At 40.7% G+C, this 26,230-nt stretch overlaps 1 protein-coding gene across 26 annotated transcripts in view; it reads left to right on the forward strand.

The window, feature by feature from the left end:
* Positions 1 to 26,230, forward strand: part of ERC2 (ELKS/RAB6-interacting/CAST family member 2) — a 1,012,357-nt gene that overhangs the window by 457,163 nt on the left and 528,964 nt on the right. For all 26 annotated transcript variants that reach the window (XR_016214779.1, XM_051852281.3, XM_089306079.1 and 23 more), the window contains one exon: positions 26,063 to 26,200. Coding sequence is in view for 25 of the 26 variants with exons in the window: in XM_051852281.3 (XP_051708241.1) it covers positions 26,063 to 26,200 (138 nt within the window). In the remaining variant the exon portion in view is untranslated. The remainder of the gene's footprint in view (positions 1 to 26,062; positions 26,201 to 26,230) is intronic.

A 26,230-nucleotide genomic window follows, 5' to 3' on the forward strand; every position in this document is an offset into this window, starting at 1 on the left:
TGGTTGGTCAGCCCAATACTGAGTTCATCTCGGCAGTCATCCGGACTGGGGGAAGATCCACCTTGGGTCTCAAGTCATTAGGTTTGGCTTCCCCTCCTTCTCTTTGGTGTCTTGTCGGTTATGTTGTTGTGAATTGGCTTTGGGTTAGGAGTCCCACAGGGCCAGAAACATCTCTCTGTACATCATTTAACTAGGTAGCAGTCATGGAGGAGACTCTCAGCAGTTATCTGTAAGTAAGTAAACAAGGACAGAATGTGTGAATGCCTCAGCTCTGCAGGATTCCAGTCCCCCTGGTGACCAGGTGATAGGATGCTCCCTGTTGGCCTGTGTTTATGAAATTTCCTTACTGTTCCTGAACTCCACTTCAGAGCCTTTACAGTGCAGCTCTCCCTCTCCGCAGCTGCTTCTTCATATCCACCTGCTCGGATGTCACTTCCTCCAAGAAGTCTCCCTGAGCACTCACATCATGTAACTCAGTTCCAAACTCCATCACTCTGTATTCCCTGATCCGGTTTTTTTTTTTTTTTTTTTTTTTTCATTGTACTTTGCACTTAACTCTGTGTGAAGTTAGTATGTAGTTTATGTATTGTCTTGTTTATTGACCGTATCCCTCCATTGTGCATTAGCTTCACAGTGGGGCAAGAACTCTGTCTAACACCAGGTCTGCAAAGATGCCTGGCATAGAGTAAGGATTAAAAAGTAACTTACTACTGGGTATGGTACATTTACATAATATGTAATAAGGTGTATTGAGAAAGAGGACAATTTAGTTTTGTTTGTGTGTGTAAAGATTTATTTATTTGAAAGACAGTGTTACAGAGAGAGAGGGAGAGACAGAGAAAGAGATTTTCCAACTACTTGTTCATTGCTCAAATGGCTGTAATGGCTGGGGCTAAGTAAGCCAGGCCTAAGTCTGGAGACTCGAACTCTACCTGGGTCTCCCACGTGTGTGGGAGAGGCTCAAGTTCTTGGGCCCTCTTCTGCTGCTTTCCCACGCACATTAGCAGGGAGCTGGATCAGAAATGGAGCAACTGAGACTGAAACAGGTGCCCATTTGGGATACTTGTATCATAGGCTGCTGCGCCGCAATACATTTTCTTATCAGTGAGAAGAGCTGTCCTTAAGAATGCTGTGGCCACTTTGACTATGACCTTCTCTAAATATGATCAGAGTTGGCAAACTCAAAAGGCTTCCATAGCCTTGGCAACTCATGACAAGAGCCTAGGGTAATCATTGATGCCATAAACAAGAGTGTCAGTTTGTTAAGTCAACAACAGGAGTCACTGTGCACTTACTCCTCATATAGGATCTCTGTCCTAAATGTGCTATACATTGTGATTTAATGCTATAACTAGTACTCAAACAGTATTTTACACTTTGTGTTTCTGTGTGGGTGCAAACTGTTGAAAGCTTTACTTAATATCTGCTAAATTGATCTTATGTGTATAAAGAGAATTGAAAATGAATCTTGATGCGAATGGAAGGGGAGAGGGAGCGGGAGAGGGGAGGGTTGCAGGTGGGAGGGAAGTTATGGGGGGGCATTGTAATCCATAAGTTATACTTTGGAAATTTATATTCATTAAATAAAAGTTAAAAAAAAAGAATGCTGTGGCCAATCCACAGTAGATACTGAGAAATGATTATGAAAGTAATGACTAGTTAACTATGTTTTGTTTTTATAAATTGAAGCATTTCTTAGGATCAGACAGACTCTTGTTCAAGTCCTCCTTTTCTATGTGGTGGCATTTTACAGACCCGTTTCCTGGTCTGTAAAATAGGGATAAAGATCCTTGTCACCAAATCTTAGGATTGTCATTGAGATTCAGTCAGCAAATACAGTGTCTGGCATTGGGAGGCCTTTCTTTGGGCAACTAGTCACTCCCTCTCCCCAATCCCAAATTAAAGAAAAAAAAAAAAACTGGAGCAGAGTTATGTAAAATATTAAAATAACTTAAATACATAGATCAAGATTAAGCATGAAAAACAGATTTCCCTTGCTCATCTGAGTATCCTTAATTCTTTATTTTTTGGCAGTTTTTATTGAATGTTTTAAAGGAAATCACCACAGCCAGCCGTTTGGGTACTAAACAGGGACGCAGCCCTCGGATTCCAGTGCTGTTGCACTGCTCTCAGACTTGCACTGCGCGGAGGGCCCTGTGGCAGAGATGCTGCTGCCTTTTTGTGGGTACAATTCTACATCTGCAACTGATCGAGTCTGCAGATGGGCTCCTACAGAAATAATTAGCCACTTGCCCCTTATTTTGAGGGTGCAAGTGGCCCCACTTGCCAGCAATTACTAAACCACGGGAAAGAGAAAAGCTAGGGCAGAGCTGGTGGAAATTTAAGCCCGAGAGCCAATTACTTTTATTTATTTTTTAAGTTACAGCTATCTTTTTCTTTTCTTTCTTTCTTCTTCTATTTTTTTTTTTTTTTTTAAGTACTGTCCTTGAAAGTGTGTAAGCTGCCTTGGGAGAGACCTACCAAGAGTTCCACATACCTTTCCTGGGGTGTTCTTACTTCAGCTATTTCCCATCATTTTCCCGAAGGGCTTATTTAAATATGCTGTGTACTTTCAGCACTGCGTTTGGTTTCACGGTTGGCTCATGGCTACACATTAGCTAATTATTGGTAAATTATCTGGCTTAGGAGCTCTGATCCATTTTCCTCTGCAGGGATCCTTGTCTGCTTTTCACAGGGCCCCTTGCACTTTACTCTCCTTTTAGGGCATGTTTGCATTGACCTGCGCTGTGGCGTCTTTGCATACATCTGTGTTAGGATCACTTACTGCAAGCGTGTCCTGTGATGGAGAGTGTCCAGTGGCATTAGGAGACCAGAAGAGTTTGTCACCAAACCACAGAGATTGTTGATGGCCAGCCTGAAACATCCATCCTTGAGATTCAGAAAGGACACATGGGGAAGCTGCCTGGGACAATGAAAAGAACAAAACACATTCTGAATCTTAATAGGAAACAAAAGTCCATAACAAAAGCAGACTGCTTCTTGAAATATCAGATTTCAGAACCAGGAAGTGTCCCAGGAAAGTTTAAGGAGCCCTGAAGTTAATTGGGACAAGAAGCCGAATTCACATTTTCTTCTCTGTAAGGCCAGCAGAGCAGATTGTGTTTTTGACACTTAGCACAAGACGGACTCTGTTCCATTAGCCAAGTGAAGCTGGGACCTGCCCACCGTCATTGTTTTACTTTGTAAATTCTGCCTGCCTGAGCTATAATCAGACCTCTCACATGCAGATGGTTACTGCTGAAGAAATGAAGGACATTCAGCCTAGAAAGGAAGAGAATGAGAGGCGCTCTTAACCATTGCAGCTCAGCTACCCAGCCCCAGGGTTACACCTCAGCTCTGCAGGCTGATGTTTCATAATCGTTTGGTGCTGCTTTTCTTTAAGATCTCATGAAGTTTTTTTTTTTTTCCCACTAAGAATTTGAGAGGCAGAGAATATAAAGAATCTGTCTTATTTATGCTGAAGATTTGTCTTTTCGGATTTACCGGGTCCTACTAGTAGGTATTTGTCACATCCTCAGTTCTAAATGAAGATAGACTATGAAAGGGATTGTCCCCAGTTACTGGTGACTTATCATTGAAGAAGCTGTTCATGGAGATAGGATCTTTGCAGGCGCTTTGCTTTCTTAGAGAAAATGCACTTATCACAGGCAAACACCAGGGCGTCCATGCCATTTTCAAGAAGCAATGTACTGGGAAAGAGGAATCCCTTCCTCTCCTTTGCCACCATCAGCCTCCCCAGCCTGGATCTGTGTCCTGGAGCTATCTCCGAAATGTTAATGAGTAATGTTTTCTGAGTTCTCAGATCTTCGAAAAGTAAGTTCAGTTCCTAGAGACCAAAGGAGACTATTGCCATTTTTTTTTTCTTGAAGATCATGTTTATGGAAGAACAGGTAGTCACTTCTGTTTTCTGACATCAGTGTGATCTTAAAATGGTTGATCCCAGTGTGTCTACAACTCCGGTCCACGTACTGCTAGATCACAGTTATGTGGAGCCATGGTTGTGTGGATTACCATGTTTTTCCTGGAGCTACTGATCAGCTCCTCTGGTTTGGGAACCCAGGAATCTGCCTTATCAGGTGTTCCCAAGGATTCTTGTATGCACTCACATTGGAAGCCACACTATTTTGGAGGCTTTTTGTATTTTAGTAATAGAGTATATTTTTAATGGATGTGTGATTCACCACGGTGAATCAGCACGGTGCGCGCTAGGAATGGATGATCCCTGTGGGCCCCCTGTCTAGATTTAGTTGTGGAAGTCCTTTGACTTGTGGGAGTACATTCCTGAAGGATTTTTGTTCACCCAGCCCTTTGGTCCAATGAGGAACATAACTCCTGGTGGGACAGAAGAAATTCCCCAGATGACCTTGACTTCAGGCCAGATCTTCATTTCCAGTGATCATTTCATGGTTTGTCTCCAAAAAAAAAATTTTTTTGACAGGTAGAGTTATAGACAGTGAGAGAGAAAGGTCTTCCTTCCATTGGTTCACTTCCCCAAATGGCTGCTACAGCCAGCATTGTGCTTATCCGAAGCCAGGAGCCAGGTGCTTCTTCCTCATCTCCCATGGTGGTGCAGGAGCCCAAGCACTTGGGCCATCCTCCAGTGCCCTCCAGGGCCACAGCAGAGAGCTGGACTGGAAGAGGAACAATCAGCACTAGAACCCGGCGCCCATGTGAGATGCAAGCGCTGCAGGTAGAGATTAACCAAATGAGCCATGGTGCCAGCCCCAGTCTCCAAAATTTTTGAGATAGACCTTAAAGATGCTCACAGTTACTGTATGGCATTTGTGGAAACTGTAATACAAGACCCCAGCCCTGAGTTAGAAGGACAGGTAAGGCTGTGCACCGCTACAGAAAGCTGTCTGAAATGAAGCAGGATGAGGGCACAGGTAAGAACACATCTCTCATAGCCACTCACAGCTGGATTCTGGGAAGTTGAAACTGGAATGGGTCTTGCAAAGTCTAGGTAAAGCACATTTTTTTAAAGAATCAAAAATGCAAAGCAAGGAAAAATTACTAAGACAGGAATCTCCGGCAGGTCATGTTTACTTACCTGAAAAAATGTTACTATTCTTTGACACTTTTATCTGTTTCTAAGGTGAAAATAAAAGGGGAATTTGCAAATACTATATTTAATTCTTGTGTGTTTACTGAGCCCCCTTTTAGGTTTAGCCTGGTGATGGTGAAATGTGCCTTGCATTCCAACTGAAAAAGAATTCCAATAAATTTTACAGATTATATTGATAGTGGGATTCATATGTACCATACTTCAGCAATAATGTGCACTTTTTCTAATCTTCCACAAAATACATTCTGTAGGCACTAGAACTGTTGCTTTGGAGGTTCCTATTTCCAGCATATGTTACTGTGTTTTTGAAATGGAACATTTGCTGTAGGGGACAGAACATTTAGCATGAAGGATACCAACCAATAACAAAATAAATTGTCTGCAAATAATGATGGAGGGGACTTTGACATAATGTTTCTATTTTTCAGTCTAGTGGTTCATCTCTCTGTCCTTCCTCTGAGTTTGTATTTGATTTGGGGGAAGAGAGAGTCAGAATTTGTTTATTTAAGAAGTAGATGCAAGAGTCTAAAAATGAACCACGTGCTAATCCTGCCCCCAGTGAGTCTTACAACAACACGTTAGGGGGACTTTGTGAAATGCTATCTGTCTTTGGGAGGAAATTTTCTGCAATGTGGGTATTTTATCCTATTAAGTATTTCTCAAATTAAATTAAAGAGCATAGAGTATTTTAAGTTGGAAAATCATTTCCTGAGTACTGAAGTGCTGTCCTTTTTTTTCCAAATGCATATATATTTTTAATCTCAAATTCAGTTTCTCCTGTTATTTCATTGTTGAACTCAAAGGAAATAAATCTCTTATTTTTCTTCCCTCTGTGGGTTTTAAAATGTTTAGCTCATAAAATTATATAATCTCTTAAGAAAGCAAAAGATCATTGCCAAATTTAGAATTCAAAACAAGGAGTATAAATAAAATAATTCTTTTTTAAAAAACAAAACTTCTTAAAACCCCAAGAACACTGTCAAAATTGTAAAAAGACATCAACTTGAAGTAATTCAAATAACACAGTTTTATAGCTGTCTTAGAATGACCTTGAGAAAATATTTCTCCAAACGAATTCTCCCTCAAATAATTCTTTCAGACAGGATCTTGAAGAACAAACTCTCTTGAATTGTTTTCTTTGATGCTGCTATTTTCCTGCAAATTCCACAGGACAGAATATTTGGTTTTAACTTAAGATAATGAAAGTAATTTTCCTTTGAAAATTACATTTTTGGCGTAATTGTCAAGCCTGTCTGCAGGTGAGATTTAATTTAATCCTTTGAGTACTTAAGAAGCATTCCTGAGACAGTGGCCAAAAAAGTGACAAGATTAGCACTTTATTTATTGACAGTGTGTGGACAAGAAAAGACTTTTATCCTGATGAGTATAATGATTTTTTTTCTTTGGTGATCTTAATGACAATTTTTAATTACTAACATATTCATTATTTAAATAGCCAAAAATTATAGGATGCACTTCAATTTTAAAGTTAATTGCAATTGAAATGTAGTCTAGGAATTAAATAGCAATAAAGCAAGCATGAAAGGCAGGTAGTAGCTTGTCAACTAAGTCACATTTGGAGTACAGTGGAAAGTGGGTAATTATAATTATAAATCTATAATTATTAAAAGAAAATACATCAGCAGAAATCTTCAGGTCAGTTGTATCTCTCAGAATTACCCTTTAGAATTTTCTAAAGATTCTATATTTGTCCCATAATTTCCTTTTTAATTCCTCTTTTTCTTCTGAATGTCGTAAGTCTTCCAATAAGCAGACCAATTTTCCTGATGTCAGATACTATTTGAATAAATAAAGAAGTCCGCAAGAAGGAAAGATGTATGGATGGATGAAACTTGATCCCAAAGTTATATAACATATATAGCTATAACTTGCAGATAAAATTAGTGTCATAAAAAACTTAATCATTTCCTGTTCAGTATGTGTGCAAATGTACTTTTGCTTCATACAATAATCCTCTTGTGTATACCCTGCTTTTTCTTTCAGTGTGGGGGGAGGTATCCCTGAAAAAAAATGGGATTTTTGCATAATAAACTTGATGTCATTTCAGGTTATTCTTTTTAATGGAAAACAAAAGTAAATTCTGATTATCCTGCCTTCCAGTAGAAACGATTTTATGTGGTATTAGGAGTTTTTTTCTTTGCAGATGCTCTAGATCTCTTAACCACCTTGCTGTTCTCTCGGTGAGGTTAGCCGTGGTTAGCAAACAATGAAGATCTGGTCTGTGGCGTTCATTTACTAATATTTTCACATCACAGATAGTTCTAGAGGCTCCCTGGGACTTTGCCTGTTATGTTATCACTGGACTTTCTCATGGTGTTCTGTTTTAGAACAATTTGGGGGATGTTTTAAATTTGCTGCCTATTCATTTTGTGACTAAAGGAAAAATTACAGAAAATTCCATACTATTTGAGAACATGTTGTCTTGGTTAAGGCTTTGGATCACATTTTAAAATTAGCTTTAAAGAGAAAGGAAATCATATAAATGCTCTGGAATTCGGATAAGCACCCGGCATGGGAAGCAGGCACTTACATTGTACAGTACCTTCTCAATTGGGGTAGGGCTGAGAAAGGGTGAGAAAGGAGCATTCTAGACCTTTACACTTTGCTGTTTTTCCTGCTGTGCCCCTACCTCATTGAATGTGGGCTGTGGAAGCGCTGGTATACTGCAGTATCTTGGATATTCCACAGGGTGTCATGGTGGGGTTGCTTGTTCTTCGGTGCCCTGTCTGGCAGGAGGTGGTCTGAGCCGAGTCCCCTCTTAGTGTTCACAGTGGCAGGTTTCCGTCAAGGAACAGGTATTTTTTGAAGGCCTACTACGTGCCTGCCTCAGGCCCGAAAATGCGGTTCCTAGCAGAATCACGTAGATCCTCTTAATCACTTTGTGTTTGATGTTTTTGGCCAGCACCCTGTTAACCAACGCTATACATTTGCTTCAGTTTGACTTTCCCTTGGAGCTTCATGCCATAGGAGAGGGACTCACAAATGGAAGATCAGATTCTTCAAACTACTTGGTTCCTTTCCCTCCACCCTCTGGTAGGAATGGATCCTTATGTGTGTTAATGCAGGAAGGGCACGAGAATTCCTCTCTGAACTGTTCTGGGGTAGCCACGGAGAGGCTGAAGCAAGAACTGGGGCTTCTGGAGGCAGTCTGAGGGTGCTACCTTGCTTTGCCCCTGATTTTCTGGATCACTTGAACGAGTTACTTCACTTGTTTTCGTTTTACATCCTTAATGAACTATTTAAGAATAAATGAACCAATGCGTTTGATAAAAGCTTTTAGTGGCTCCAGTTCTGGAATGAAATGACATAAACTCAGTTTTACTTGCTGCTTGCCTGTAAGTGCAATTAAATACCTGGAAGTAATTGCACACACCATCACAAAAGGATGCTGAGTAGTAGGAAAGAAGAAGGAAGATTTCCTGGAGGCCTTGGGACTTTCTGACACCACCACAGCAAGTTCTCCGGCTTTCCATCTAGCCCCCATAGAGGAGGACAGGGCACTGGAGGGCCCTGTTACTCTCTCAACTACCAACAGGAATGGGTGAGGGAGGAAAAAAGGGAGAGAGAGAAGGAGAGAAGGGAATGCCTCTTTGGCCCAAGGAGTCAGAAGTGGAGGACACCCTACTGAGATTTAGCCATGGCCCAGTCTGTCTAAAAAATATTGCTGGCAAAGGCCTAGCAAGCCAGCGCATCTCCTGCCTCAACCTGCCACAAGGGGTGGGCCCACGCTGTCCACAGCAGCTTTACCAGCAGAGCCAGGGTGGGCCGCCAAGCCTGTGGTAGCAGAGACCCTCCCTGCATCCAGCAGTGATGTCAGCATCTCAGGGAGGTCAGAGAGAACCCACATGCTAAACTCAATTTGGTGACTGCCAGTTTACATAGAAGGTATCAACAGGGGGGAAAGCACCTCTTAATATAGATTCGAAATTTCTAGCATACCATGGAAAATCTTTTCTCGTACCAAGAAAAATCACTCATTATCAAATCTCTCTCATGAATGAGAAAGGACAACTAATGGCAGACCTAAAATGAATCAGATACTGAAATTAATCTAAACATTTTTAAAGTAGTTATGCAATTAATTAACCACAAGTTTTCTTGCAAATAATGGAGAAGCTCCCTGGAAGGACTGATCACTAGGGTGAAGACAGAATCAGTGAGCTGGAGGACAGAGCAGCAGAACGTCCTGAATCTGAATGACAGAGAGAAAACAGAACTCAGATGTGGAGAACTCATGAGCCCATGTGGCAGTAACCAAAGATGTCACCTGCAGATTATCCAGACTCAAGTGGTAGAGGACAAAGAACATGTGACTGAAGAAGTAATGGCTGAAAACGCCCCAAACTTGACAAGAGAGAAGAATCCACGCATTTGAAGAGATGAGTAAACCACAAATAGGATAAACCCTAAGAAATATGTCTAAGATATGTTGTAATTAAACCTCTGAAATCTAAAGCTAAGTCTTGAAGCAACCAGAAGTGACTCAGTACTTACAGGGAACACCATTCAAGGGACGGTGGACTTCTCGTCTGAAACCAGGGAGTCCGGAAGAAATTGGCCCCGTGTTTGAAAGTGCAGAACAAACAAGCGCATGTCAGCCACAAATTCTTCCTGGTGAAGCTGTCCTTCAGGAATGAAGGGAAAATTAGGGATTCTCAGTTAGGGGCCAATGTTGTGGTGTAGCAGGTAAAGCCACCGCTTGTGACCATGGTATCCCACATGGGTGCCAGTTTGTGACCCAGCTGCTCCATTTCCCATAATGTGCCTGGGAAAGCAGTAGAGAATGGCCCCTACAGTAGAGTGCTGGGCCCCTACACCCACGTCAGAGACCTGGATGAAGCTCCTGGCTCCTGCTTCAGCCTGACCCACCCCTGGCTGTTGTGGCCATTTGGAGAGTGAGCCAGTGAATGGACGGCCTCTCTCTCTCTCTCTCTCTCTCTCTCCCCCTCTCCCTCTCCCTTCCTCTCTCTCTCCCTTCCTCTCTCTCTCCCTTCCTCTCTCTCTCCTTCCCTCCCTCCTTCTTCTCCCTTCCTCCTTCCCTCTTTCCTCCTCCCTCCCTCCCTCCCTCCCTCTCTCCCTCTCTCCCTCCCTCTCTCTCTCTCCTCTCTCTCTCTTCCTCTTTCTCTCCCTCCCTCCCTCCCTCCCTCCTTCTTCTCCCTTCCTCCTTCCCTCCTTCCCTCCTTCCCTCCTTCCCTCCTTCCCTCCTTCCCTCCTTCCCTCCTTCCCTCCTTCCCTCCTTCCCTCCTTCCCTCCTTCCCTCCTCCTCCTCCTCCTCCTCCTCCTCCTCCTCCTCCTCCTCCTCCTCCTTCTTCTTCTTCTTCTTCTTCTTCTTCTTCTTTCTCTCTCTCTCTCTCTCTCTCTCTCTCTCTCTCTCTCCTTCAGCTTTTCAAATAAATGAGGGGCCAGCATTGTGGTGTAGCAGGAAAAGCTGCCACATGTGACCTTGGCATCCCATATGGGTACCAGTTTGTGTCCTGGCTGCTCCTTTCATATCCAGATCCCTGCTGATGGCCTGGAACAAGCACTGAATGATGGCCCAAGTGTTTGAGCCCCTGCTAGCCTTAAGAGAGACCTGGATGAAGGTCCTGGCTTCTGCCTGGCTCAGAGCTGGCTATTGTATCCATCTAGGGGATGAAACATTGGATGGAAGATCTTTCTCTGTCTCCCACTCTTTCTCTGTAACTCTGATTTTCAAATAAATACATCTTAAAATTTTTTTTCCAGTAAGGGGACACTCCAAATATTTGTCACTAGTATGCAAGTATATGCATATGTATGTATGTTTATTTTTCAAGAATGATGGAAAAAAAATTAGGATGGCAGGCATATTGTGTGGTAGTTAAGATGACACGTGGGTTGCCTGTATCCCATATTGGTGTACCTGGGATCATGTCCACCACCATTCCCAATCCCAGCTTCCTGCTGTTGTACATCTGGGGAGTTAGATAATGGGTCAAGTACTTGGGTCCCTGGCGCTCATGTGAGAGATTTTCTGACTCCTGGCTTCCACCTGGCAGCCCTGGCTGCTGTGAGTGTTCAGAGTGAATCAGCAGATAGAAGATATCTATCTATGTGTCCCTTTGCCTTTCAAATAAATGAAATAAATAATGAAGGGAAGTTCTACTTAAAAAAAGACTAAATAAAGGAAGTCCTCCAAGCAGAAAGGAAGTGATGTAGAAGAAAATTGGAATTTCACAGAGATGGAATGAAAAAAAATGATACATATAATGGCACATAAACTATACATAAATTAGATCAGAATACACAGTATAGAAATTACACATAAAATTGATTTCTCCTCCTTGTGAATTTCTTAAATTTTATCTTGTTTTTAAAATCGTATTTGGGGGTTGAAGCAACAATTGTAACATCTGTTGTCTTTCTTAATGTCTGTTTCCTTTGTTGTGCAAAAGCTTTTTGGTTTGATACAATGCCATTTGTCTATTTTTACTTCCCACGCTTTTGGGGTTTTTTTAAGCAATCACTGCTCACATCAGTGTTAAACTTTTCCTGTGTTTTCCTATTGTGATATTACAGTTTCAGATCTTTAAGTCTTCAGTCCATTTTGTGCTGATTTTTTATTTGTGATATTTCATTCTTCCACATGGAGATACCCAGGTTTCCCAGCACTCATTGTATATTCTTGGCATTTTTGCAAAAATCAATGGATTATAAATGCATTAATTTATTTCTGGAATTTCTCTTCTGTTCTTAATGATTGATATGCCAATGTCATACTGTTTTGATTTCTATAACATTATTTTAAATTTTGAAATCAGGTAATATGATGGTTCTAACCTTACTTTTTGCACAATTGCTTTGACTACTCAAGATCTCTTGTGGCTTCGTATTAGTTTTAGGGTTTTTTCCCTATTTCTGTGGAAAATGCCATTGGAATTTTTATAGGGATTGTATTGAATCTTTAGAATATGGATAGTAGAGATATTTTAACAATATTTTTTCATCCATGGACATGAGCTATCTTTTCATTGATTTGTGTCTTCATTTTCTTTCATAAATGTTTTATAGTTTTAACTGTGTAAATCTTACATCTCTTTGTTAAGTTTGTTCCTGTATATTTGTTTTGTAGCTATTGAAAATGAAATTGTTCTCTTGCTTGTTTTTCAATTAGTTTGTTGTTAGTATATAGAAAAGCTACTAGTTTTTGCATGCTGATTTTTTGTCCTGCAATAATTACTGTATTTATTAGTTCTAACAGATTTTTTGTGGAGTCATTAAGGTTTTCTCTATATAAGACCATGCCATATGACTAGACTAGAACCCGGCGCCCATATGGGTTGCTGGCACCGCAGCAGAGGATTAATCAAGTGAGCCATGGTGCTGGCCCCAGAATGTTGAATTTTCTCAAATGCATTTACTGCATCAATTAAGGTTATTTTTATCTTTCATCATATTAACATAATATATTACACTCTCTGATTTGCATATTTGGAACAACCTTTCATCCCTGTACTCTTAGATCCTAGTGTCTGAGGCATTTGAGTTCTGTTTGCTTTTATTTTATTGAAGATATTTTGCACCTATATTCAATAAGGATATTAGTCTGTAATTGTCTATTCTTTTTAGTGTCTGGCTGGCTGTGATGGGGTAATGAGGGCCTTGTTATAAGGGGTTTAGAAAAAAATTCATGGAAAATGCATATTATGAAAAACACTATAGATTTCAATTTTTTTAATATCAGTATAAACTTATCTTCAGTAAACCAGATAAGGAAGAATAAAACAAGCCCAAAACAAGTAGAAGGATGGAAATAATATAAATAGAGCAGAAGTCAGTAAAACTGAACAGGTAGAAACAGAAAAATCAATAAAATTTAAAGCTCCTTCTTAGAAAAGAATCCATAAAATTGATAAAAGCTCCAGCAACACTGACAAAGATAAAACAATGAAGGTAAAAGTAAATGATATCAGAAATGAAATAGGAGGTATTGTTGCAGTTATAATTACTACAAACTCATTTTGGGTGATTATTTGGCCTGGTGGTTCAAATATCTGTCTCATTTTAGAGTACTTGGGTTCAATCCCTGGCCCTGGCTCCTGACTCCATCTTACTTGCTGATGCACACCCTGTCAGGCAGCAGTGGTGGTTCAAATAATTGGGTTCCTGCCTCCACATGGGAGACCTGGATTGAGTTTCCGGCTCCTTGATCCTGGCCCAGCCTCTGCCATTGCAGACATTTGGGAAGTGAACCAGCAGATGGGTTTTCTCTCTTTCTCACTGCCTCTCAAAAAACTCATTAGAGGAATACTGTAAACAACATTATGCTTATAACTTTGACAGCTTAGTAGAAATGGACCAATTCCTCAGCAAGTATTGTTTGTAGCCCTTTTCTATTCTCCTGTACAACAGTGGTCTTTCTATGTTTTACTTGTTGAACTCTTTCTTGCTTTCTTTTTTTTTTAAAAAAACATTTATTTATTCATTTGAAAGAGTTACAGAGAGAGAGAAGGAGAGGCAGAGAGAGAGAGGTCTTGCATCTGCTAGTTTACTCCCCAGTTGACTGTAACGGCCAGAGCCAGGAGCCAGGAGCTTCTTCCGGGTTCCCACGTGGGTACAGGGGCCCAAAGACTTGGGTCATCTACTGCTTTCCTAGGCCATAGCAGAGAGCTGGATGGGGAGTGGAGCATCCGGGACTCAAACCAGCACCCATATGGGATGCCAGTACTGCAGGCAGCGGCTTTACCCACTACGCCACAGTGCCTGCCCCAAACTCTTTGTTTAGTAGAGAGTTAAACGCGTGATTATAAAGTAAATTTAACATATGTTACTGCATTAAAAAAAAAAAAAAAAAGGAAGGAGGAGAGAGGGAGGCAGGGAAGTATCCTGTTCTTAGAATTGTATCTATGAACTACGTGAAATCTGTTTTCTTTATATTAATAAAAATGAATATAAAATAAAAAGCACAAGCTATCAAAAACTCGATCAAGGTGAAATAGGTAGCTGACCAACCTTGTAGCTAATAAACAAATTGAATTTGCAATTTAAACTTCTGAAATCATTGTAATCTCTAAGTCTTGGTGGCTTCATGGGAGAATTTTATCAATTTGCTAAAGAATTAATTTAATTTTACTCAATTTATCTAGAAAATAGACACTTTTATTATTAATTTGTGAGACCAGTGGTTTCTTGATACTAAACCTGAAATAGTACCAGAAAAAAAGAAACTCCCAAACATTCCACAAAACATGGCAATCATTGTCTATTGTGAAGCTCTCTTTTTAAAGTTTATCTATTTTCATTTCTTTGCAAGGCAGAGAGACTAGACAGGTAAACAGAGAAAGGTCTTCCATCCACTGGTTCACTCCCCAATAGCCCACAACAGCAAGGCTAGGCCAGGTGCAAGCTAGGAGCTGCAAAGTCTCCTTTCTGGTGGCAAGGACCTATCTCCAAGGGTGCACGTTATGAGGAAACTGGAATCAGAAGCAGAGCTGGGGCTTGAATTCAGGCACTGTGATGAGACGTGGGCATCCCAAGCAGCATCTTCACTCTTTCATCAAACACCTGCTCATCTCATGAACTTAGATACAAAAATCCTCAACAGCATATTATTAAGTCAAATTAAAAATTGTATATAAATAATAATACATCATGACCCAGTGGGATTTATTTCAGGTTTACAAGACTTCTGTATCATTCACAATTCAATCATTGAAACACACCTATGAACAGGCTAAGAATAAGGGAAAAAAACATGTAATCATTTTAGTTAAAAAGTATTTTTTACAAAATTCAGTGCCTGTGCATGATTAAATACTCTTAAGTTAGGAACAGAGTAGAACTCCCTCAATTTGATGAAGCAAGTCTATAAAAAGCCTATACCTAACATCTGTTTTTTCATCTAAATTCAGGATGTTGGCAAAGATTTATATTCTCAGTACTGCTATGCAACTCTAAAGCCATAGATACTGCAATAACAAAAGGAAAAGAGAGAAAACCATCCTTTCTTGCAGATGACATGATTATCTACATGAAAAATTCCAAGCAATCTTTAATAAGAAAAAGAAGCTACTAAAACTTGTTAATGAGTTCAGTAGGTTCTCAGGATAACAGATCAACATACAAAAAGGATGAATTGCATCTCTATATATGACCAATGGCTATATGGATACTAAAAGTAAAAGCATAATGCCATTTGCAGTCATTTCAGGTAACTAAATGCTTAGATATGAACTTATAATATATACAGAATCTGTATACTAAAACTTATAAAATTTTAATGAGAACAGTTAAAGAAGGCTTAAAGAAATGAGGTATGTACTATATTTGTGGATTTGAAGAGTTAACATAGTAAAGGTGTCAGTTCTGCCCAAATTGAGATATAGGTTTAATGACATTCCTACCAAAATCTTACCAAGATTTTATATTGACAAGCTTATACAAAAATTTTTGAAATGTGCAAGCCCTAAAATAGCTTTGAAAATCTTGAAAAAAAAGAAAGGAATAAATTATAAGGAATCGCTCTACTAATATTAATTGCTCTACTTACTACAGATGTATAATATACAACAGTTGTATACTAAAGTTGTATAAAATACTATGTTGTATAGCTACCATAATCAAGAAAATCTGTTGTTGGAGAGAGAGACATAGGTCAATGGAGTAGAATAGATAATCCAGAAATATACCCACACAAATATGTGGAACTGATATTTTTTTTACAAAGATGCAAAAACAATTCAATTGAGGAAGGATACCTTATAAATAGATGTTACAGGACCAATTGGATATCTAGAGGCAATAAAAATTAACAGTGACCAACCTTCACATCTTATGCAAAAACTAACTCAAAATGAACCATACACTTAAATGTAAAATGTAGAACTATAAATTTATTTAGAAAAACTGTAGGAGAAAATCGGCAGGATCTAGAGCTAGGCAACATGTTTCTGGAATTGACATCAAAAGCATAAACCATACAAGGAAAGATTGATAACTTGGACCTTCTGTCCTGTGAAATATACTGTTAAGAGGATGAAAAGACAAGCAAGAGACTTGGAGGAGATAATTACCAACCACATATCTGACAAAGGATTGATCTAGAATGTGTATAGAACTCGTAAAGTGTTAACAGAAAAAGGAAACCAAAGGCAATGCGGTTAGAAAATGGGCAAATGTAAACAGACATTTCACTGAAGATGTACAAATGAGAAATAAACACACAAAAAGATGTTCAAAAGTGTTAGCCTTTAGGGAAATGCAAACTAAAACTTAAGTGAAATGGCACTACATGCCTATCAGGATTGCTCAAATAGAAAATAATGACACCACCAAAAGTTGGTGTGGATGTTGGGAAACCAGATCCTTCATACACTGGTGGTGGGTGTGTCATTCTAGAAAACAGCACAGTTGTACTTTGTATAATAAAACTTACAAAAAAAAAAAAAAACCTTACAACTTCTATGCTATCTAGCATTTGCATCCTAGTGGCATTTATCCCACAGAAGAAAATATTCATAATAGGTTATTTTTGATAGCTCCAACTGGGAACAACCCAAGTCTCCTTTAGTGGGGTAAATGGCTAAACAAGCTCGCAAATCTATACCATGTAATATTACTTAGCAATAAAAAGGAACAGATTATTTATAATTGGATAGATTTCCAAGTGTTATGTTGAGTGAAAAATGCCAATGCCTCAGGCTACATGCTGTATGGCTACATGTATGTAATGTTTGTGAAATAACAAAATTGCAGAAATGCCAAAGAAGTTAATGCTTGCCAGAGATTAAAGGACAGGGACTGATTCAGGGGTGAGGTGAATGCAATTATAAAGGGCACAATTGATCTGTATTTTGACTTTGATAGTGATCACATGAATCTGTACATATGATACAGTTATGTATAAGTATAGACATAAGCACATAAATGAACACACACATACACAGAGTACCTGTCCACTGGTTCACTCCCCAAGTGCCTGCAATGGCTGGAGTTGGGCCAGGATTGAACCCAAGAGCCCAGAATACAATCCAGTTCTCCCATATGACAGGGAAGAATCTAATTACTTGAGCCATCACCACTGTCTCCCAGGGTCTACATTAGTAGGAAGCTAGAATCAGGATCTTGAACTAGAAATCAAACACAGGATTTTTAAAAAAAAAAAAATTTTATTAAGTTATACAAGTTTCATGTAGTTCATATATACAGATTTAGGAACATAGTGATAGTTTCCACCCTACCCTCCCTCCCACCTATGCTGCAACCCTTCTTCCTCCTCCCTCTCCTATTCCCACTTTTAATTTTTAAAAAGATCTATTTTCAGTTTACTTAATATTCATAAAGTTAATCCTACAATAAAAGTTCAACAAATAGTATGAATAAAAAAAACTGTTCCTCAACAGAAGAGACAAGGCTGTAAACAATCATCAAATCTCACAATGTCCATTTTACTTCAATACATTACATTTTAGATACTCTGTTAGTTACCCCAGATCAGGGAGAACTTACGGTGTCTGTCTTTTGGGGGCTGGCTTATTTCACTAAGTATAATGGTTTCCAATTGCATCTATTTTGTTGCAAAAGATTGGATTTCATTTTTTTTTACAGCTGAGTAATATTCCATAGTGTATGAGGCCGGCGCCGTGGCTCACTAGGCTAATCCTCCGCCTAGCGGCGCCGGCGCACCGGGTTCTAGTCCCGGTCGGGGCGCCAGATTCTGTCCCGGTTGCCCCTCTTCCAGGCCAGCCCTCTACTGTGGCCCGGGAGTGCAGTGGAGGATGGCCCAGGTGCTTGGGCCCTGCACCCCATGGGAGACCAGGAAAAGCACCTGGCTCCTGGCTCCTGGCTCCTGCCATCGGATCAGCGCGGTGCGCCGGCTGCAGCGCGCCGGCCGCGGCGGCCATTGGAGGGTGAACCAACGGCAAAGGAAGACCTTTCTCTCTGTCTCTCTCTCTCACTGTCCACTCTGCCTGTCAAAAAAAAAAAAAATATTCCATAGTGTATATATACCATAATTTCTTTACCCAATCATCACTTTTTATTTTTTTTGAAAAAATATTTTATTTATTTATTTGAAAGGCAGAGTTTCAGAGAAACAAGGAGGGAGAGGGAACGGGGAGAAAGAGAGAGAGAGAGAGAGAGAATCTTCTATCCACTGGTTCACTCCCCAGATGGCTGCAACAGTCATTGCCGTTTGTGGAACAGGAACTTCCTCTGGATCTCCCACGTGGGTGCAGGGGCCCAGGGATTTGAGACATCCTTTGCTGCTCTGCCAGGTGAAGCAACAGGGAACTGGATCAAGAGAGGAGCAGCTGAGACTGGAACTGGCGTCCATATGGGATGCCAGCACTGCAGATGATGGCTTACCTTCTGCGCCAGCCCCAGCACAGGCCTTCTTTTGTGGGACGTGGGTGACTTAACCACTGGACTAAGTAGGACATGGGTGACTTAACCACTGGACTAAGTAGGACATGGGTGACTTAACCACTGGACTAAATGGCCACTCCCAACTGCAAGTTTTGAGATAGCTTTTGGACTGAAGAAGTCGATGGAGCTCTGTCAAGTAGTCAATCATTAAAAGCAGGTACCCTGTACCTCCACCCTAGATTCTACTGCTGGAAAGGGATTGGAGCTAGATTCAGGAAATGAAATGAGAATGTCTGCTACATTAACTTTTTTATAAGCTGAAAGTTTGTATCTGTTTTTTAATTTTTGACAAGGCAAAAATGGCTATATTGGAAGTGTTTTGTTAAAATGTCACTTAATGCATTAGAATTCCTCAATTTTGGATAAATTCCTCCCACAGGATCCCCTACAGGGGTGGAGAACATCTGGCCTGTGGGCCGTGTAAGGCCCACGAAATCATTTGTTCTGGCTCTGCCAAGGCAACTACAGGTGGGATCCCAATTCAATACATCTATAGCAGGCTTTTAAGTGGATAATGTCGTATGGCTCGAGAATGATGTTGTAAATATCCACGTGGCCCTTGGCAGAAACAAGGTTCGCCAAGCCTGGCTTAAAGGATGTCAGAGATCAACATACTTTTATTCTAGATGAAACAATGCAGGTAACAGAAAGCAGAATTCTGTGATGGCCCCCATGGCTGTGCCCACTGGGATTTTGTTTTTGTTTCGGTTACGTTTTATGCAAAAACAATTTGTACATGTAATGAAAGCTACCACTCAGTTGACATTGAGTCAATCCAAAGGAAGATTGCTGGGTGGCAGCAGGGAGGGCTTGACCTTCTCAGATAAGTATGGTGGTAAATCTGGGTCTAGATCCCAGAGACTGGGACATCGGAGCTATTCCAAGCAGGAGGGAAGTTTGCTGTACAAGACAGGCAGTGCTTGTTGCTGGCTTTGATGATGGAGGGAGCCATATGGCAAGGACAGACGAGTTACCTGCAGAAGCGGAGAGCAACTCCTGGCTAACAAATTATGAGCCAAATGATGCCAACAGCCTGAATGAGCTTGCAAGAGGATCCCACATTCCAGATGAGAACTAACCCACTGGACACCTTGATAGAAGTTTTGTGAGATTCTAAGCAAAAAAAAAAACAAAAACAAAAACAAAAAAAAACACCCAAACTTTTGATCTATAAACTGTGCTTATGCCATACCCATACTTCTGACCTGTATACTGTGAGAGAATTAATTTATGCCATTTAGAGCTGCTAAGTTGGTGGTAATTTGTGATGCAACAATAGAAAATTAATACAAGTTGGGACCAGTGCCGTGGCATAGTGGGCAAAGCTGCCGCCTGCAGTGCCAGCATTCCATAGGGGTACCTGTTTGAGTCCCAGCTGTACCACTTTTGATCCAGCTATGGATATGCTATTTGATCTGCTATGGCCTGGGAAAGCAGTAGAAGATAGCTCAAGCACTGGGCCCCTGAACCCGAGTGTGAGACCTGGAAGAAGCTCCTGGTTCCTGGCTTCAGATCATCCATTTGGGGAGTGAACCAGTGAGTGGAAGACCTTTCTCTCCTTCTCTGTCTCTGCCTCTCTTTAACTCTGCCTTTCAAATAAATAAATAAATCTTTTTTAAAAAATAAAATTAATACAAGATTTATTTATCTTTGTATTTAAATCGTTGGTTTAGTAGACCCTATATTAAGAGTCACCTTCTGCCTTTTCCACTCAGTGCCATCTCTGGCATTCCGCAAAAGCTATTCTGAAGGATTGTGAGAGATTAGCAAACTGAATTCATGCTTCCGAAGCAACCTTTTCCTTTTTCTAAAAAATTTCTAATTTGGGGGCCGGCGCTGTGGCCCAGTGGGTTAATACCCTGGACTGAAGCACTGGCATCCCATTTGGGTGCTGGTTCAAGACCTGGCTGCTCCACTTCCGATCTGGCTCTCTGCTGTGGCCTGGGAAAGCAGTAGAAGATGGCCCAAGTCCTTGAGCCCCTGCACCAGCGTGGGAGACCCAGAAGAAGCTCCTGGCTCCTGGCTTCGGATCAATACAGCTCCGGCCATTGCGGCCAACTGGGAAGTGAACCAGTGGATGGAAGACCCCCACTCCTCTCTCTCCCTCCCTCCCTCCCTCCCCCTTCTCTGTGTAACTCTGACTTTCAAATAAATAAATAAATCTTAACAAAATTTCTAATCTGTCGTGGAACAAGATGAGCATTCTTCAAAAAGTTTGTGGAAAATAGAATTAAAAGATACATTTATTTTTTGGTGCAACAAAATTTTTGCAGTCCACACATAGTTTATTCATATATGCATTTTCCATGAACTGAAAAAGAATTATATATTTACTTATTTGAAAAAAGCATGGGGGAGAGGGAGAGGGAGAGGGAGATCACATTTCCATCTAATGATTAACTCCCTAGATGTCCCCAACAGTGAGACTGGGCCAAGCTGAAGACAGAGCTAGAAACTCAGTCCAGGTCTCCTAGATGGGTGACAGGGCCCTGTCTGTTTGAACTGTCACTAGCTAACTCTCAGTTTGTGCATCAGCAGAAAACTGGAATTGAGACTAGAACTCAGGTACTCTGATATGGGATGTAGGTGTCCCAAACAAGGTCTTAACAGCTTAGGCAAATGCTTGCCCTTCCAAAAACTTTTGGAAGAAAACATGTTTTGTTTTTTTTTAAATGCACACAAAAAAATTAAAAATGTTTATACCCAAATAACCCTAACTTTTAATTCCATCATTTCACACACTTTTTGAAGACCCCCTGTATGCCATCCTACCATGTGCATGACCATTGTGAAGGTGAAGCCACACATGACGTTGGAATTCAGTAGCAACCTAAGTCAGTCTGTTGTGTTGTATAATTGGGTGATGTACAGGCACTCATGGTTTCTGCAGTTGTCTTATTATGTGGTAACAAAGACTTTCCTGGCCTGTATCAAAAGTGCCTGAATCAAATCGTAGCCAAGAGCTTGGGAGAGGAAATTTGGAGTAATTGCTCCAGGATCATACAGTTTGCTGCTTTGTGAGCAAACACAAGCCCACTCTCTTGTTATTGTGGATATGGGTCATTTGTTGCTGTTCTTGTTTGGCCGTCCAGACTTTAATGTTTCTTATGGTTTTCGGAAGGATATCTCACTATGGAAAGTAAAAATGCCAACAATTGTTTTCTTGCACTTAGTGTGTGTGCCTTACCTTGACTGTTTCATTGGATGTGCCTGTCCAGAGCTGGGATGGGGGAATGTGAGAGACTCTGGTGCAGTGATTGCAAGGCGGAGGCCATGGGACATCATGACTGCAGGGCCCCGGGCAGTGTCCAGTGGTCAGTTGCAACCAGGCCTGCTCAGTGAGCCTCAGTGTCTGGTATTCAGCAGCTGGTCAGCAGTGTCTGCACTTAACCCATTGCATCAGCTCTTCGGGCATCATTCCAGACTTTTTTTCCCTGAGCCTGGTTTTCCAGTCTTTCTGATGGTTTTGTGCGTTCTCAGCCTTCCTGCTGAAATGAGACTGAGCTGTTTCTCGCACTTTAGCTGATAACTTTGATACCTTATGTATGAGTAACACAAACTCAAAAAAAAAAAAAAAGGTTCTTACATAAAAAAGAAACTACTAATAACTGAATTTCAGGATTTTATATAGAAATCAGAGAGACCTTTGGATGGTGTTTGGAAATATGGAGATGCTTAAGCATATTTCAGGTACTCTGAGGCAGTGTGTAGACTGTAGGTAGTACTTTCCGTTTCTTTCTAGAATCCTAGCGGAAGGGACTTAGCCATCAGTTTTTCCTAATCCCTTCCTTGCAGACATTTTTTCAGGGTTCCTTCCTTCTTTCATTCCTTCAGTAAGTTAATGAGTGGTATTGCCAACACAGGTGGGTGTCACGACCATGGAGGTAACAGGGAGTGTGACAAAGCTCTTGTCTTCATTAGCCTCTTTTGTGCAGGCCCATCTCTTGCCTAAGAAGAGTCACAGTGACCAGTCAGTTGTCTGTGTTGCTAAGGAAGATTGCATTTCTGCAACATATGAAATTTCTCAAGAAACCTTCAGTTTCTACCCTTAAACCTCCTGCTCCCTGCTTTTTGATTTGCTTATTTTCCATTTCCTGCTATTTGAACCTTGTGCAACCTCACCCTTTGAAGAAAAAGATTCCAAACATTTTTCTTGAAAGTGTCATAACAATTGTGAACAGGAGAAAGCTGTATAATAATTTTTTGAAAGATAAAAATTTTACATTTCACTAGTCTACTGAAATTTAAATTTTGAGAATTTAAATCATTACTTATAGAAGTAATAAAAGAACATTTTCTCTTGCAATGAATCCTTTGAAAAGGTAAAAATTTGCTTTTTAAAACTCATTGAAAGAACTTGTCTGATATTTTGTAGTTGATTTCAAAATATTTATTTTCTATGTATTGTATTGAAGGAAAGCATGTTGGCCAAGGCAAAAAAGCTTGGAGAAGAAAAGTAAAATCATTAGTCACCTGCTTGCCAAATAAAATGTGTAAATGGGTACCTTTTATAGACTGTTTCTTGCTCTGTGCAAGAATCTTTCCTTTTAACAAAATAGTTGTCAAATTACTTTACATTCTGCTTCTTTTTCTCTGAGGATTCTGTTTCCATTTAGTTACCAGTTATATGTTAACATAATTTTAAATTACTTGCATGATAGCCCATGGTTCAAAGGTACCAACAGTTTGTAACTGTTGGCACTTTGACGTCTTAGTCTATATTGTGTTGCTACAACAAAATATCCAAGGCTGGGTGTTTTTGAAGAGGTTTGTTTAGCTCTGGAAGTCCGAGTGTAGCACCAGCATCAGGGTATGGTGAGGGCTTTCTGGCAGTGTTACTCTATGGTAGAAAGCCAGTGGAAACATTTGTGGGCATGAGAGGCTTATGGCAAGAGAGGAAGCAGAAACTGATGAGAGGCCAGGCTTGCTTTTTGGTAACAAACTGCCCTTCCAGGGACGAATCCTGTCTCCTGAGACTTGATAGAGCATTAATGCATTCATGAGCATGGTGCCCCCATGACCTAATTACCTCCCGGTAGGCCCCACTTCTTGAAGGTTCCACCTTCTCTCACCATCACCACAATGATGACCAAACTGCCAATGAACCATTGGGAGACAAACCACATCTAAACCATAGCCCTTGGCATTTGTGTATTATGTGTATTTACTAGAGTACGTAATGTTTATTATTTTTGTCTATGAATATGAGCCAAAAGCCCATAATCTTACTAGCCAGATAACTCTGGTTGACATTAAAAATTAATGAAGCCCATGTGGTTAGAAAATTCAAGCAGAAAACTACAGAAATGTGCAGAAATGAAAACCAGAAGCTTCCTCCACCTCCTCCTGTCTAGATTCTTTCCTCCAAACATTAAAATTTCTACTGGATATATGTATCTATTTATAGATTTGTTTTCTGAATGTACCCAACAAAGTTTGTTCTCCATGCTGTTGTGTACCTTGTTTCTCTCTCATAAGAGTCATTCCTGGCAATCTTTGTGCCACATTTCTTCAAGTGGTACAACCGTGCCTCTGTCAGTGTACCTTCAGTTCTGGATACCTGTCAGTTTTGCCTGCAGTGTCATTGAGGCAAATAGATTTGTCACCCACATGAACCCAGGTCTCATCATCCCGTGTTCCTATAGCTCTTAGCCCCTACTTGCATGCTAGGAGGAATGCCTATTCTCAGTTTCCTTAGTCTTTGTGGTTATTTGGGGAAGCCCAAGTGAGCCTCCCTTAAACTCACAGCCAGTTTCCTTTGGCCTGTATCTCAGGTGCCCAGAGTCCTGTGAAGTGGTTGTCTACCACTGCAATAGGGCCAATGCCCTCAGAAAAATAAATCCTGTCCCCCACACAGGACGGTCTGCTAGCATAGGCACAGTAAACCTCATCAGTTTGCTTGGAACCACTGTGCATTTGCACAGTATAGCCCTGGGTGCGGGTAAACTCAATAATATGCACTCTGTCCAGGAATCGGTCAGTCCTCTCAGTCGGTGGCTCCTTTGGTGTAGCTATCATTGTGACTCATAGGCATCCGCATTGTTGCTCAAACATATATTTGCTTAGGATGCTGTGTAGCCACGTGAACTCTTGTCTGGAGTGGAGGAAGCTTTTGTTTTGTTGGAAGACATTGTGCTTTTTGAGTTCCCGTGTTTTCTATGGAGGACCAGTGAATTCTCATGGTGGCAGCTGATGGGAACACATTGCATTTTAATGAAGAAGAAGGTTAATTATTTGACCTAGCTGCTGAGTTTCCGGGATGTCTGTGTCAAGGCAGACAAAAGAAAAAAAAGAAGAAGGAAAAGTGGATAGATGGAAGGGGAGGGATGCTGGAGGAATGGAGGGATGGAGGGAGGCAAGGAAATAGGGAGGGAGGGAGACATCATTGTTAGCCTTCAATGTAACCACTGGAAAAATTCACCTAGCCCATTCCTGCCAGGGAAGGACCAGCAGAATCATTGTCTTTGCCTTCAGAGCTCTTTTGATGCTATTACTGCTGCCACCTCCGTTGTCACTCAGTATCTCCTCCTTCTCCCACTGCAACTACCAGCACTGTTTGTATTGTAATTCTTGATTTGCGCTGGAAGAATCAAGTGATTGTAGAATTTGAGTCATACATTGTGTAACATGCATTTGGAATGATTCCCTGAGAAAGCTGGGTGCAGAATACAAATATTTTGAATGGACTTATCTGAGAGTTGTACTGCTTTTTTTTCCTTGTCATTTTAAAACCCTTAATATGAATAAATTGTTTGTACAGTGGGGCTCTTTTTAATCCTTAGATAAGAAATACAGGGTTTGAAAGCAGAGAATAAAAACATGAATGATAATGTATGCAATGCCCAAGAGAAGGTCCTTGCTGCTGCTGCTGCCGGGCAGGCGTTATAATCGACTGTTTGGTGTGTTTATTTCAGGCTGCAGATAGGAGATAAAAGTGGCTGGTTGGGTGCCAGCACATGACTTGTTGCCAAATGGAGTGTTTAGTACTTGTTACGTTTGACTTCTATCACAAGCTCTTCCCATTAACAGTCTGCTGGTGATAACCTCCTTGCCTTTTCATGTGGTTGCTTTGAAACAGCCACTTGACAACATTTGACATATCACAAAGTTGAATATTGAATCAAGGAGTGAGTGAATGAGTACATGGGTTCTGCCATAAACTGATACTGTATGTGATGCAAAATGGCCACCCAATAATGCCTGTTCAATGAATGAGTTAATCTTGCATAAACATTTTTCTGGTTCATTCTACCAAAGTAGGGTCCATGGACTTGAGAGACATAACAGTCTGGGGTAAGGGATGGACATAGATGGAAATAATAGTGATCACATGTCAGAAGGCTTACATAATCCTTCATCTCATGGGTATTATCATTTAAATGCAAAACTGAATTAAGTGGAAGAATGAAGGCTCATCAAAATGGCCTTGGAGTGTAAATCAAAGTACAACCTACTCCTACTGACAGTGTCTGTAATCTCAAGTCTATTTTTTGTTGTAACAGGTCCACTTCAGGATTCTTGGCTCTGGATATGGAATCAAATTGCATTAAATGTGTTGATCTTTATTTTTAGATTGAAAACTTACAAGAACAACTTAGAGATAAAGACAAGCAGCTGACCAATCTAAAAGACAGAGTGAAGTCCTTGCAGACGGATTCCAGTAACACGGATACTGCGCTGGCGACCCTAGAGGAGGCTCTGTCGGAGAAGGTGAGCTCGCTCACAGCAGGACGGGGATTG

The sequence above is a fragment of the Oryctolagus cuniculus genome, chromosome 10 (assembly GCF_051225735.1).
Source record: "Oryctolagus cuniculus isolate XC-2025 breed Fujian yellow rabbit chromosome 10, ASM5122573v1, whole genome shotgun sequence".
In the NCBI taxonomy this organism is placed as follows: Eukaryota; Metazoa; Chordata; class Mammalia; order Lagomorpha; family Leporidae; genus Oryctolagus; species Oryctolagus cuniculus.